This window comes from Chrysochloris asiatica, unplaced genomic scaffold, assembly GCF_000296735.1.
Source record: "Chrysochloris asiatica unplaced genomic scaffold, ChrAsi1.0 scaffold00014, whole genome shotgun sequence".
In the NCBI taxonomy this organism is placed as follows: Eukaryota; Metazoa; Chordata; class Mammalia; order Afrosoricida; family Chrysochloridae; genus Chrysochloris; species Chrysochloris asiatica.
In genome coordinates, this window is record NW_006408532.1 from 1,095,935 (window position 1) to 1,112,216 (window position 16,282).

The 16,282-nt window shown below is 41.8% G+C and overlaps 1 protein-coding gene across 1 annotated transcript in view; it reads right to left on the reverse strand.

Moving 5' to 3' along the window:
- The window catches only part of DENND1A (DENN/MADD domain containing 1A), a 469,777-nt gene that overhangs the window by 246,585 nt on the left and 206,910 nt on the right, over nt 1–16,282 (reverse strand). The window contains exon 8 of the mRNA XM_006834747.1: nt 6,153–6,254. Coding sequence (XP_006834810.1) covers nt 6,153–6,254 — 102 coding nt within the window. The remainder of the gene's footprint in view (nt 1–6,152; nt 6,255–16,282) is intronic.

Genomic DNA, 16,282 nt, shown 5'->3' on the forward strand with positions numbered 1-16,282 from the left:
CACTATGCTATAAACCACACAGCACATGGGTAATATTTGTGTTTTAAACAGTCAAATACTTTTTAAAAAAATTTCAAATGAGATGAAGTCTTTTACTTAGTTAATATTGTTGGTAGTTTTTATTCCCTATTGATGTTTGCCTCTGGTGTCATTTTTCTTCCATCTGAAGAACTTCCTTTAACATTTCTTGTAATGCAGGCCTGCTGGGAATGATTTCTCTCACTTTTATTTGTATGAGAAAGTTTTTATTTTGTCTTCATTTGTGAAGGCTGACAAAAATTTTATTTCATTACTGTGTTTTAGTTTGTCAGTTTCTAATAAGAAGTCTTCTGTCATTTCTTTCTCTAGGTTATGTATATTTTTTTCCTGTAGCTATTTTTAAGATTTTCTCCTTTTCACTGGCTTTGAAACAATTATCATAACATAGTTTTGTGTGGTTGCTTTCTGTACATCATGCCTGAAGTTCATTGAACTTATTGGATCTCTGAGTTGATCATCAAATTTGGAAACAAAATTGGCTATTTTTCTTTAAATATTTTTCCCATCCCCTCGCCTTTGAGGATTCCAGTTACACGTATGTTAGTCCTTTCATATTGTTCTACAAACCACTGAGATTATGCTATTTTTTCCAGTTTATTTTCTTTCTGTGCTTCATATTGGATAATTCTTATTGCTATGTCTTCAAATTCATTTATCTTTGCTTCTGCAATGTTTATTTTTAATCTCAGCCAATGAAATTTTCATTTCAAATACACATTTTCACCTCTAGATGTTCCCTTTCTTTGTATGTCTTCCATTTCTCTCATTTAATCCATGCTTTGCTTTGAATTTGTAAACCTATTTACAATTTTTATAATAAATGTTTTAAGGTTCTTATTCACTAATTCCATCATATCTTTCTGTTTCTACTAATTTTTCTCTTGGTTGTGGATCACGTTTTCCTGATTCTTGACATGTCTGGTACTTTTATAATTTGTTTGTTTGTTAACTGCCTTTGAGTTGTTCCAACTCATAGACACCTTGTATAGGGTTTCCAAGGAGCACCTAGCGGGTATGAACTGTCAAACTTATGGTTAGCAGTCCAGTGCTTATCTTACAGCACCACATCAGGACTCCCTTTAATGGTAAGATGATGGATATTGTGAATGTTATGTTGTTGAGTGTTAGATTCTGTCTTCTGTTAAAGAGTGTTAAGGGTTATTTTGATAGATTAAATTTCTTCTATACTGGGTTGGTCCTTCCAAGGATTTTTCTTTTTTTAAGTTCTACTTTTTAAGTAAAATTTAACACACATGCACAAAAGTGTACACATTATGGGTATACAGTTTAAGACTTTCTTATCCATGCAACCAGAATTTTAGATTAAAAAACAAAAGCCCAACATATTATCAGCATCCCTGAAGCCCTCTCTTTAGCTCTTCATGGCCTGTTTTTAAGCTTTGTTAGTGCAAGGCAGCAGTCCTGGTATGGTGCTGTAGGATAAGTAGTACTGGACTGCAAGGTTGGTTTGAACGGCAGTTCAAATCTACTAGCCGCTTCTTGGAAACCCTATATAGGGTAGTTATGAGTCAGAACTGACTGGATGGCACTTAACAACAAAATAACTTTACTTAGAGCTAATTTAGACCTACTGTCAAGATATGGTTCTTCTGGGGTTCCGACTGATTGTCCTGTGTATTCAGTGAGGTCTCTGTACTCTGGTCAGAATCTGAATGATTTCCAGTCCTGTGTGAGCTTTGAGAATTGTTCATTTTATCCATCCCAGCCAAGAGTTTGACACTATACACAATCAGATTAGCCTTTGGTAGATTAGTCAAGAGAACCTAATGAAAGTTTCTGGACCTCTTTTGTGGCTTCCTGTCTGATACTGTGACCCACAAATTTAAACTATCTCTTCCCTAAATTAAGATCTTTGACTCTTCAACTCATTAAGACTGTTGTGCTCTGCTGGGGATCACCATGCTGTCACCAAGGTCCAGAAAATTCCTCAACACAGAAACCCAGGGGGGTTTTAGGCCTTACTTTACTGGTTTTCATTCTCCCAGGGATCATAGTTCTGCCTTGTCTGCCCTGTGTTGTTCCTTTTTTTTTTTAAACAGTTGTTTTACATATTTAAGTTGTTAATGGTGGGAGGATAAATTCAGTATCAACTACTTCATAATGGTTAGATGCAGAACCAAGGCCTCTTTTAATAAAATTTCCAGCAAAAAACAAAAAACAAGCTCACTCCCATGAAGCAGATTTTGACTCATTGTTGATATAAATGCCTTCTAACACTTGTAACTGGAGTCCTTTTGTGGTGCTTTGGGCTAACGTGTCAGACTGCAAAGTCATTTGAACTGCAAGGTTGGTGGTTCAAGCTCACCAGCTGCTCCTTGGAAACCCTATACAGGTTCGCTATGGGTCGGAATAGACTCTACAGCACTTAACAACAACAACATAGTGGGTCAAAGGTGTAAATCTTTAGGGGAGAGAAAGCTTCATCTTTTTTCCATGAAGCAGCTAGTGGGTTTGAGTTGCCCACCTCATGGTTAGCAGTCTAGTGCTTATCCTACAGTGCCATCAGGGCTCATTAAAATTTTTGCCATAGATGCTATGTTACACAAAATTAACTCAATCCATACGCCCCTTGCAACCTTCCAGCTATCTACCCAATGGGAATGCAAAGGTGAATAAAACTTGAATTCCTGTCCCAAAAAGCTCACAATTAAAAGGGAAATCCAGACATGTGTAATAAGGCACAGTGCTGTTTGATAAGTATAGTTATAAAAGTAATACAAGGGGCTATGGGGATGTAGAGAAAGACATGGTCAAATATTCCTGGAGAGAATGTTGCTGTTGTTAAGTCCCGCTGAGTCAGTTCCGACTCATAGCGACCCTGTACAGGGTTTCCGAGGCTGTAAATCTTTACGGGAGCAGAAAGCCTCATCTTTCTCCCACGGAGCAGCTGGTAGTTTCTAACTTCTGACCTTAATGTTTGCAGCCCAATTCATAACCACTACGCTACCAGAGCTCCTTTCCTGGAGAGAATAGGGAAGGTTTTTACAGCATAATGTTTATGGTGTATCTTGAAGAATGAGTAAGAGATTGACATACAGTATAGGACATTTGGGACAAAAAACACCTCTATACATAGTATAAAGGTATGAAAAACATTTATGCTTGGGGGAACCACTAGAGGTTCCATATGCCTACAATACAGGGAGGGAAATCACATCACAAAGGAAGGTGTTGAATGCCATGCTAGTTATGGTCAGCATCCACGGTTCAACTTCATTAATTACCATCTATTAGTACACATAGGATGTATGTTTACATGTCTTATACTCGTATATATTCTTTTTAGTTCATATAACAAACCCCTATGATGAAACTAAGTTTCAGAGAATTCAGTATTTTGTCCAAGATCACACAGTCAGTAAATGAGAAAAGGTCTGATTCCAAAGTCATCAATGGGAACTTGTATCTAATATCTAAGTAAGTTAAAGGTGGTTTTTTTTTTTTTTTTGTCTTGTTGTTGTTGTTGCTAGGTACCACCCAGTTGGTTCCAACTCATAGCGATCCTATGCACAACACAACAAAATACTGCTCTGTCCTGTGTCATCCTCCCATTTGCTGTTATGTTTGAGCCCACTGTTGCTGTCACTGTGCCAGGCCATCTTGTTGGGGGTCTTATATTCATTTGTCTTTAGAAGGTTGTTTTTTTGAACTGAGATCAAGAGGAAAAATTACTTGTCCTATTTCTTTTGGGTGCCAGAAGCTCCCTCATTTGTCATTGAAAAGGCACCCAGAATTTGCCATCTTCAGGAAGCTGCTACTGCCCTCCCTAACATTTCGTCACTCTGACCCCTACGTCCTACTGTGCCCAATTCCTAGTCCCTCTGTGGCATCTGCTATGGGATGCTACAATACGCATGTAGTTTACAGGTCTGCTTCCCCTCCTGGAATATGCTCTTTTTTTTTTTTTTAATGTTTTATTGTGAATTATGTGATAGTTTACGTGGGAGAACATTAGCTTTACATTCATCCTATTGTATATCATTCCATTGCCATGGTTACAATCCCCTCCATGCATCATCAACTAACCTTGCAAGCCTGCCCCCAGGTCGTCAGCACACAGCCCCTCTCCCTCTCTGGGTCTAAAGTCCCAGCTGCTTCATCTCTCCACGTCATCGTCTCTGCCTCCATCTCTAGCATCACTGTTTCTCTGGGTAGTGTCCTACACTCTGCTCTTCTTCCTTGATGGTCCCAGGACCTCCGCTCCTGGACTGCAAAGTCAATCACTCCCCTCTTTTTGTTACAAAACATCTGCCTTTACATTTCCAACCCTCAGTCTGTCCTGATAACAGTTTGGAATATGCTCTGTGAAGGCAAGGACTGGATCTGCTTCATCTCTGCTCCCCAATGCCCAGCATAGGGTCTGAACACTGTCTGCATATAGAAGGGACCAGTCAGTCCACAGCATGGTTTCAGAGCCTTAAGTTCCTTATCCCAAGCTGCCTCGGGGCCTGTGGCCATTCCTTGCACTTCATGTACCTCAGGTTCACTTCCCTGAGGTTCATGCTGAAGACTTGTGTTGTTGTTCGTTGCTGGTGAACTCCATGGCTTAAAGGGATAAAGAGAGAGGCTTCCCACTGCAAGGGAACAAGAGTGGACACTTCACATTCCTTGGACCAAAGTAACTAAAATTTTGGTCATGAGGCCCTAGGATACCAAGCAAGCATCCCGTCCTGACACACTCAGCAGTAGCTCTCATGCTTCTGTATTGCTATTTTTCTAAGTTCTCTGTCATTTCTCTTAACCTCAGATGGAGGCAGTGTGGAAGCGGCTCAGGCTTTAGGGTCCTGCAGATTGGACTTACAACCTCAGCTCTGACCCTGATGAGCTGTATGACTTTTTTCAGCAAGGCACATACTCTCTGAGGTGTTTTCTTACTGTGAAAAGGAGAGAACACCTACTCCATAGGGCTGTACCGTTAATGGAATATGCTCTGGAATACAGAAGAGATCTAGAGAAAGCAATACGATTGGGTGCTCTAGCTCTTTGTAACTCAGGTGGGGAAAATGGGAGTGAAAAAATTCCCTCAGAGTAGTGTCAAGAGTCATTGACAAGTGCTTAGTACGGTGCCTAGCACAGAGTAACTCAATGAAAGAAGTCACTGTTTTGTTATGTTACAACTGAAATGGATCTTTATGGAGCATAAGCAATTTCCCCAAAATGTCACAGGAGCATAGGGCAGAGAGTTTTGAAGCCATGTTGCAAGCCATTCATCAACAAACAGCATGCGCCTCCAGAACAGTTAACTCCACAGCACACCAGGGCTGCCAGAGGTAACGGAGTACCAGTGCCCACTAGGTAAAGCACCCTGCCCCCTCCCAGGACACAACCATAGTATTAGTGTCACATGGCAGGAACACAGACTCCTGTCAGTCTAGAAACCAGACTAACATTATAGATTTTTCTAGCCGGCAGAACCATGGAGGCCAAGCCAGAAATACCAAAACTACACTTCGCTGTAAGCTCTAACCCTCTTCATTCTTACAAACAAAAGGGTAGAAAGGGTCTACTTCAAACAGCTACCCACGAGGCAGCTCTGAGTAGCAATGAGATAGGCATATAGCCAAAGTGGCTAATGTAGCTGCTGATGGTTTTTTGCTACAAAGAATCCACATTCTGCCTAGATCTGAGGTAACAAAAAAGAGATTTGGGGATCATGTAGCAATATTCAAAACACTGGCAACAGAAAACCCAATAGGGGGAAACAACTTTGTTTGATGATGGTCCAGGAAAATAATGCAGGTTCAAGTCCCCAAACTGCTTACACTGAAACCCCTCCCCCACCCACCTTCTGTGCTTTATACAGAGGGAAGCGGAGGTAGTAACACATTGGAGAGAGATGGCAAGACCCCTGCTTCTATACAAAGAGGAGCTATTAAGCTCTTGGAATCAAAATCTTTCAGATGAAAGTTCTAAGAACAAAGCAAAGCTCAAGAAATCAACCGCCTCGTAACATTCTACACTGAGACAAAGGTTCCAGAGGGAAAAGAGAACAGGTCTTAGGCATGGAAAAACCACAACTCTCTCCTCCCCACATCCAACAGTCATGTAGCATGAGCTCACAGGACTTAGAGTATCAGAAGCTCATCACCCACCACATCATTTGGGAGACTCTGTAAGTCATCAAAGGGCGTTTCCAGAGTGTTGGTGTCCACGTTCAGGATCACGACATCATCCAGGGCCATGTTTCTGACTTTCTGCAAGTAAAAAAAAAAGAAAATCCAGAAAAGAAAGTCAATGATGTGTATATAAATACTTTCCCTGGATTTCTCCAAGGAAGGGGAGTAGGGAAGAAAAGTGACATTTGGCAAACCTATGGTGGGCCCAGTGCTAGATGTTTCACATTTATTAGTTCATTGACTTCTTACAAAAACTCTGTAAGTATGTATGATCATCCCAAGGCCCCAGAGAGAAAACGGGCTCACAGAGGCTAAGTCACACACCCCAGGTCACACAGCTAGGAAGTGAGAGACATCTTCACACCTCAGCTGTATTTATTTATTTATTTTTCCTTCTTTCTTTTTTTAAACAGAAGCTAAAGTCTACAGGTCTAAAGCTCTGGCTCCAGCAGTCTACAGATAGGCTTTCATGATAACAGCATCCAATCCATCCCCCTTTCAGATACCAAAGGTGACTTGCCCATCTCTTTTTCATATGTTGCTCTTCCTGGGTATGGAATATGGTGTACGGCCTAGTGTTAACAAGTTAACATTTTCTTTCAACATAAAATAGGAAGGCCACTCTTTCAATTTGATTCCATTTTCTGTAGAAATCTAGCTAGCAATGGCTCAGAGGCTCTTTTCATAAGCCCTTATTTTATTGGTACAATAATAATAGAAGAGATAAGGGAGATTCACACCTAGTAGATATTCATGCTTGGTGAGGAGATGGAGTGAAGGGATAATAGAAAGAAAAAAAAAGTTTCCCATCTGGCAACAATTATCCATTATCTGTGTAAGTTCAAGATTATACATAGCCTTAGCTTTTGACTTTTAATCATATCATTTACCCACGGCGAGAATCTCTCTACTCTTCTCCTGCCTACTCACCAACCCCAATCTTATCCAACCCTCCTACCCACCATATATCAAAACTCATTCCTTTTGTGTCTTGAACTTCAGAACCATAGTTTTTATTTTATTGTTTTTAAGTAGAAATACTTCCTAACTTAATGTCCAAACGGGGATACCTGTGAACATGAAAAGGCACTAGGAAAACAGAGATAACTGGGAAACATGGTTGCCCTATATGGAAGGCATCAATTTCACTATAAGCTACCCTTAGAACCACTTTAGATATCTGTGCAGGCACGTACTGCCAAAGATGCCCAGTCACCTGCACCTATGTGCCTGGTGAGTGGCATCAATCAAAGGGGTGCCTTTTCCTAATCCACCCAAGAGCACCTCATAACCTAGTGATGGAGCTGGATATCTTGATAGGTGCTAAAGCCAGAGTGGGTTGAAAATGTAGAACAATGACAATGTATTGGTGTCCTATTAATGCTTTCTCTGTGCCTTGCTTACTTTATCATATTTCATATGGATTATAACCCTGAAAAGGAATATTTTTGTTGTTGTTAAGTGCCATCGAGTTGGTGCCAACCCACAGAGACCCTGTATGGGGTTTCCGAGGAACAGCTCGTGAGCTTGAACCATTGACCTTTCAATTCAAACGACTCTGTAGTCCAGTGCATTAATCTTCAGTGCCATGTCACATGGGTTCTGATTCATAGCTACCTTATCTACAAATGAATGAAATATACCTGGTCCTGTGCCATCCTCACAATTGTGATGCTTGAGTACATTACTGCTGCCATTGTGTTAATCTGTATCTTTGGGTGAGTAGGGGGCATTCCTCTTTTTCGTTGACACTCTACAAAACATAAGGTCCTTCCTGACAACATATACAAAGTACGAGAGGCAAAGTCTTGCTACCATTGCTTCTAAGGAGTAATCTCTGCCATATTTCTTCCAAAACAGACTGGTTTGTTCTTCTGGAAATTCATGGTACTTTCAATATTCTTCACCAACACCATAATTCAAATGCATCAATTCTTCTCTGGTCTTCTTTAGTCATCATCCATGCCTATGAGCTGATAGAAAATATCAAGGCATGGATCAGGCACATCTTAGTCCTCACAGTGACATCTTTGTTCTTGAACACTTTAAAGAGGTCTTCTGCAGCATATTTGCCTAAATGCAATACATCCTTTGATTCTTTGATGCTTTCTTTTTTTTTAATGTTTTATTGTGAATTGTGTGATAGTCTACATGGGAGAACATTAGCTTTATATTCATTCCATCATCTGTCATTTCATTGGCATAGTTACCATCCCGTCCATGCATCATCACCCAACCAAAGGGTGTACCCTGTAAGCCTGCACACCCCACCACAGTCCTCAGCCCCTTTCCATCTCCTGATCCCGAGTCCCCAGCCACACCATCTCTTGACGTCGTCTTCTCTGCCTCCATCTCAGGCCTCACCGCTTCTCTGGGTAGGATCCCTCTCTCCGCTTTTCTCCATTGATGGTCCTAGGGTCCTCCACTCCTAGACTGAAAAGTTAATCACTCCCCTCCTTGCTACAAAATGTCCACCTTTAGATTTCCAACCCTCACAATCAGTCCTGATAACAATTATTCACTATTGCATCACAAGAGACCCATTCTGTTTTTCATTTCATCAGCCCTTCCTGGACAGGCTGGATACTATTCACTGGAGACTCTACCTTCCTCCATGCCCTTTGGATCTAGGTTCCCTCTTGAAAGCTTGTAAGCCAGTCACTTCTTACCTCTGTATCCCTCCCCCCATTTCGGGTAGCCAATGTCCAAGTTGCCCATCCCTGTCTACCCTTTGTGTGGAGGGGGTGGGAATAGTTTTTGCAGCTGGGATTTGTTTCCTCTTTTGAGCTACCGCATTCATAGGTGTAGATCATGTTTATCGAACTGTATCAGATGACGCTTTTTTCCTCTTCTTTCTTCTTTGGGTTGAGCTCTGTTTATCCAGTCATTGAAGCCAGGTCAAGTGGGTATCATCTGCAAGTGTGGGTGTTCTTTTATCTGTCCGGCCTCTTTTTATCGGCTGGCCACCCCGCTCTCCACTCTAATCCTCTGTGGCTGTGTCCTTGACTCTGAGCCCATGAGTCCCCAGGTGTTGCCTCGCTACTGGCCGACCAGGTCTCCACCCGGGTTCACAGTAGTTTGCTGAACTATGTAGGGCTTAGCTCGCCACTTCATTGATGTTCTTCAGTCACTTCCCCTTCTGGGTGACTTGCATGGTTGTCAATCAAAGTGTATATTTCCCTTGTGTCTTAATATTCGAAGAGAATTTACACCGAGAGGATCCGACCACTTGCCTTGATGTCTCCTGGGCAAGCAACCTGTATGTTCTTGTGGTAACAATCAGACTGCCCTTATTGTTTTGTATTTTTCCTGCAGGTCCTTCTTTCAAGAAGTATCTTCTGGTTTTCTAGCTGCTCCCGGCTGGTCTGCTTGCTCTTTCAAGTGGAAAATGTCCTGTCTCTGAAGGTCTGGATGTGGTTTGGGCTTCCACCTATACTCCCATGTAATACAGAGGCTCCTCAGGAAACCTCCTTAACTACACATATTGTAGCCCCATTTTAGGTATTCCAATCAGTTATAGGCAGAAGACGGGCTTACAAGCTTTCCATGTTGATATTTCTGGTTATTCCTTTCTCTTCCCCTCCAGTGTGTGTTTCATAATATATTGCAAGGAAAACCATGATTCAAAAGACATCCAAGCATCTTAACATTATTTCCCCCTTTTCCCCATTCCATCCATGTCTCAGTCTCTGTATTCCAGAGCCCTGTTGTTCCAAAGCTGTGCCTACATCATTTTTTACCTCTGTCCCATTTAGCCCATTCATACCTGTCTAATTGTTCTCCCATCTGCTTTGTTCTTCGATTCCCCTCTCCCTACTTGTATATTGCCTCCCTACCCAATACCCAAATTATCTTGTGTCTATTCCCTGCCCTGTGCTCCACCTTCCCCTCCCACCCCTATCCCTACTCCTACATCCTACCAAACAACTAAGAATCCACTTTAGTGGATTAGTATGGGTTCTTTTTCTTAGTCTTTTACATTAGTGGTCCTATGCAGTATTTTTCCTTTTGTGACTGATTTCACTCAACATAATGTCCTCAAGGTTCATCCATGTTATGCAGTGGCTTGCAGCTTCCTTGTTATTTTTCAAGGTAGCATAATACTACATTGTGTGTATGTACCATAGCTTGTTAATCTATTCTTCAGTTGATGGGCACTTTGGCTGACTCCATCTTTTTGCTATTGTAAATAGTGCAGCTATGAACATTGGTGTGCATATATATATATATCTTCCCGTGTTGTGGATTGTTTGTCTTGTGGGTAAATAACCAGTAGAGGAATTACTACTGGTGGATCGAATGGTATTTCTATTTTCAACTTCTGAGGAAGCACCATATTGCTTTCCAGAGAGGTTGGACCATTTTGCAGTCCTACCAGCAATGCAGGAGTGTCCCAGTCTCTCCACAGCCCCGCCAGCATTTATTGTCCTCAACTTTTTAAATCTTTGCTGTTATTGCTGGTGTGAGATGATATCTCATTGTTGTTTTGATTTGCATCTTTCTAATGGCTAGTGATCGTGAACATTTCTTCATATGTTTGTTGGCTGCCCGGATATCCTCCCTAGTGAAGTGTCTGTTCATATTCTGTGCCCATTTTTTGATTGGGTTATTTGTCTTGTTTTTGTAGATGTGTAGTAATTTCCTATATATTTTAGAGATGAGTCCCTTATCCGATATGTAGTTGCAGAAGATTTTTTTCCCAGTCTGTGGGTTCCCTTTTTACTCTCTTGGTGAAGTCTTTTGATGCACACAAGTTTTTAATTTTTAGTATGTCTCACTCGTCTATTTTTGTTTGCGTATTTTTCAAAATGTGTGGCAGTCTGAATATTCCCTGAATTAGCGCCCTCACGTTAGTCCCTATTTTTTCATTGATGATCTTCATAATTTTAGGATTCACATTTAGATCCTTAATCCATGTTGAGTTCATTTCTGCATAGGGTGTGAGGAAAAGGTCTTGTCTCAGTCTTTTACATATCACTTTCCAGTTCTGCCAGCACCATTTGTTAAAGAGACTGTCTCTTTGCCATGCAATTTGCCTAGGCACTTTGTCGAAAATCATTTGGCTGTTAAGTGGTTGGGTTAATATCTGTATTCTCAATTCTATTCCATTGATCAATGTCTCTTTCATTGTACCAGTACCACGCTGTTTTGACCACCAATGCTGCTTTCTTGAGCACTGTTTGTGGACCCAAGTGAAATGAAATCTTTGACCACTTCAATCTTTTCTCCATTTATCATGATGTTATTTATTGGTCCAGTTGTGAGGATTTTCATTTTCGTTACCCTGAGGTACAATCTATACTGAAGGCTGTAGTCTTTGATTGCAATCAGTAAGTGCTTCAAGTTCTCTGATTCCAGTAAGCAAGGTTATGTCATCTGCATATCATAGGCTGTTAATGAGTCTGCCACAAGCCCTGATGCCATGTTCTACTTCATATAATCCAATTTCTTAGATTATTTGCTCAGCATACAGACTGAAATAAGTATGGTAAAAGGATACAACCATGGCATACACCTTTCCTGATTTTAAACTATTCAGTATCCTCTGATTTGTTTGAATGACTACTTCTTGGTCTATGTACAGGTTCCTCACAAGCACAATTAAGTGTTCTGGAATGCTCATTCTTCACAATGTTGTCCACAGTTTGTTATGATTCACAGTCGAATGCCTTTGCATAATTAATAAAGCACAAGTAAGCTTCCTTCTGGTATTCTCTGCTTTTAACCAAGATACATCTAACATCAACAATGATATCCCTAGTTCCATGTCTTCTTTTGAATCCTGTTTGAATTTCTGGCAGTTACCCTGTTAATGTGCTGCTGTAACTGTTTTTGAATTATCTTCAGCAAAATTTTACTTACGTGTGATATTCATGATACTGTTTACCGATTTCTGCATTCTGATGGGTCACCCTTCTTTGGAATGGGCACAAATACAGACCTCTTCCAGTTGGTTGGCCAGGTAGTTGTATTGCAATTTCTTGGCACAGATGACTGAGTGCCTCACTTGCTGCATCATCAGTTTGTTGAAATATTTCAATTTGTATTTCATCAAGTCCTGAAGCCCCATTTTTGCCGGTGCCTTTAATGCAGCTTAGACGTCTTACTTCAGTACCATTGGTTCTTGTGAACATTACTGCCCTCATTCTATGTAACTGGACAACCATGAGGTTGAAAGAGGGGAAGTATGTGTCTGAGGTAATGCAGACTTAGTGGGTTCTACAGCCTATGTTCTTTGCACTTTACCATGCAGCCCATTAAAATCAAGCACCCTCAAAGAGACTGATCTCCTCACAGTCCTTGTCACTCTGTGTCTGGCCATCCCTTTGCATGCCCGTCTCCACACCGGACTTCGGTGGACTTCTTCAGGAATCCTCTATTTGGCTTGCTATTGCACAATAAGCAGTTCTGGGCATTATTCACTACAGGGTTACCCATCTGTATTTCCTTTCATCAGCTCCGCCCAGACAGATTGAGTAGTACCTACTGGAGATTCTGCCTTCCTCCATGCTCCCTAGCACTAGGTTCCCCCTTGAAAGCTTGTAAGCCAGTCACTTCTTGCCTTTGTAGTCCCCCTCTCCCCATTTGAGTATCCAATGTCCAAGTTGCCCATCTCCGTCCACTCTGTGTGTGGAGGGGGTGGGAATGATTCTTGCTTTAAGGATTTGTTCCTTCTTTTGAGTTGCTGCTCCAAAGGTACAGGACAAGTTCATCATATTGTATCAGCTCATTTTTCACCCCCCTCTACTATCTTCTCCTGGTTGAGCTCCAATCATCCAGTCATCAGGTCCAGGTCACGTGGGTATCATCTGCAGGTGTGGACGCTCCTGTGCACATGCCCTCTCTTCCTGTCAGCCGGTAGCTCCACTTTACTCTCGAGTCCTCCGTGGCCACGCCACTGACTCTGGGCCCAAGAGTCCCCAGGTCTCCTCACACTGCTTGCCATCCAGGTCCCCAACTGGGTCCACAGAAGTCCACTGAACATTGTAGGGCTTAGCTTGCCGCTTCATTGCTGCTTTTACCCCACTTCCCCCCATTGGTGATATGTGTGGTCACCAATCAGAGTGTGCATTTCCGTTGAGTCCTAAGAATGCATTTTGAGATTTCTTCTGAGAGAAGGATTAAGTCATGCTGGTTGGAAGGCTCCTAGGGTACAAGGCTCCTAGGGTTAATACAACAACAACAACAACAAGACCATGGTCCCAGGGAGAAGAAACCTGAAATCCTTCCACTGAACATGGTTAGATGCTTCCAACTCAGGCTATTCACTTTTCCAGATTATTCGAAGTCACTACACACACCTACCAATCAGTTTGTAAGCATTATCTAAGTGCTTACTACAGGTTTAGGGCTCCTGAGGAAAAGCAAGACTGCCTATTTCTGAGCTTATTCTCCTATCCCAAACCCAGTATTCACATCAACTGACTCACTTAATTGTAAGGTACAAAGTTAACAGAAAACAGACAGAGAAGAATGAACAAATCTGTCTCGGAAGCAGTACAGATAGGAAGAATGATGAAACTTCATCTTATGTACTTTGAACATGTAAAAAGGATATCATGCCTGGCAGTGAAAAAGAAGACCTTCCACAATGAGACTGTGTGACACAGTAGCCTCAACAACGGGTTCAAACAGCAATAATTGGGAGGATGACACAGGACTGGTCAGTCTTTTGTTCTTCTGTACAAAGGGTTATGAGTGAGAACCAACTTGATGGCACCTAGAAACAACAACAGCCACAGCAGCGGTATTTTATGGCACTTGTGTTTTACAGACCTTAGTGTTTGTTTTACAGATGAGAAGGTTAAGACTTATAGAAGGAAAGAGAATTGTCTAGGGCTCTAGTCGTTGAAACAATCAGCATGCTAGTAGGAAGTTACAAAAACAGCATGCACAACAATCTTTTGCACTTACATCATACTTCAGAGCACACACAGCATTCTCACAGATACTTTCATTTCATCATTGTAGCTGGAGATGAGGTATCACCATTTCCATTTCAGAGATGAGACACTGAGGCTCAAGAGATGAAGTCGGTTGCCCAAGGTTCTGTGGCTTCTGGTTGGCGAATTCAGATGTACAATGTAAATGGTAATTGTGTCTTCTCCTGGGCTGTGTGAAGATTGGAGGCACTATACACATAGTGTCTGTACACAGTAGCTACCATTATTGCCATCCCTATTATGATTACTTTCCAAATACACACTTAAGCCACAGCCACTTAGAAAAGCTGTAGTCACAATGGCCTAAAGACCAAAATCCTTCTGACTCTTTCTTGGTAACTTCTGGGCTTTCACTTCAAAGGCTGGGACACAGTCACATTGAGCAGCCAGATAACTCAGCCAAGGACTCCAGGAGTAGAGGACTGAGTTGAGGGCCACTGCACCCCAGATCATATGTTTGGCCTCAGCTGACCTTTGAAATAGCTCCTCTCAGAAGAGGGTAGAAAGGCTATAGCCATTGGAGAGACGCCTCACAGGCTGAAAGAACCAGGGAGTGGGATGCTCATTCTGGACCAGAATCAGTGTTGTTTCTATTCCCAGTGGGGCCCCCGCAGCACAGACCAGACCTTGTGGGCCCTCTGTGGCTGGGCTGGAATAGGTTTTTGATTTCTTCCCACTCCTGGCTACAGGACTTGCTGGTTAAGCTGTGTGGAGTGTTTACTTTTCAAACACTGGCAGCAGGCTGAAGAACAGGACAAAACCTGGCCCCCTTTTCCGACTTAGCAGGCCAAGGTCCCCTTAGTAACCAAAATGTCCAAGCACCAGGCTCCAGGCAGGAGCTGGGTCGGCACAATTTCCTCTTACAAGACAATGCTGCCTTCCCAGTGGCATGGCCTCTTCCAAAAGGGCTGGCACGGTCTCAAGGGACTTCCTGAAGTTCAGTGTTCCCAAGGTAAGAGTCGGAGGCCAGTTTGGCTGGATAGTGCTCTATCCTGAAAGGCTTAAGGAAACAGGGGAATGAAGAAGGGTCCACAAAACTCAAACTGGGGGTGGAAAAAGGAGTGGGAAGTGCTGGTGGAAAAGGAAGCTGGACCATTCCTGAGTGCCCTCTCAATTAATCCTAACTATGCTACCACAGAGATACTGTCATCTCTAGGTAAAGATGAAGAAACGGAGGCTCAGGAAGGTCAAAGTAATTGCCCAAAGTCCCAGCTAGTGAAAGGCAAAGCCAACTTTTGAGCCCAGTTCTGACTTCAAAGCCTAAGTCTTTCTGATGATCCAGTACTAGCTGTCATCAAGTTAAGGCTGGTGACCCACATGCATAGAGTAGGACTGTGCTCCAAAGGGTTCCAATGGCTGGTTTCTCCAGCCGTTTTGCTGGCAGTTGAGTGCTTTTAACCATTTGCAGCCCCCCAGGGAGCTCTGGTAGCGTAATGGTTAAGAATCAGGCTGCTAATCTCATGGTCAGCCGTTTGAAACTACCAACTATTTCGTGGGAGAAAGATGAGGCTTTCAGCTCCCATAAAGATTTATAGCCTCAGAAACCCTGTACAGGGTTGCTATGAGTCAGAACTGACTCCACAGCACATAACACACAACAACAACAAAGATTACTGTCTGAAATTACCCTAAATCCAATTACCCAGAGGACTTCAGAAAAAGTACCTGTGTAAAATATGCAGTTTTATTCTCGGGGGACCGCGTTTTCTGTTCGTAAAGTACCACTTTTCTTTTGCATTACAAAAATTATACATGCAATGTAAAACTAAAGTTCTCCCATGTAAACTATCATATAATTCACAATACAACATTAAAAAAATAAAAATAACAACAACAAATTATATATGCACACTGTACAAAAAAAAAGTGGGGGAAAGAAAAGTTCAAAAAAAGAAAATTTGTAATAACTCCAATCCCTCCATTTGGAGAAAATATTTTGGTGCCTTTCCTCCCATGCTCCCTCCCAAAACTTAACTTTGAAAAAAAAGTTGACATGATTCTTAATGTTGCTTTCTGATTTTCCTACTTATTACAATATAGGAAATGCTCTATTTTATTAAAAGCTTTGTAAGCATCATTTTAAATTGCAATATATTGTTCCACTTCAGAGAAACAAACAGCATAAAGCCCATTTTGTTGGCTGTTATTTCCAGATTTAAAAAA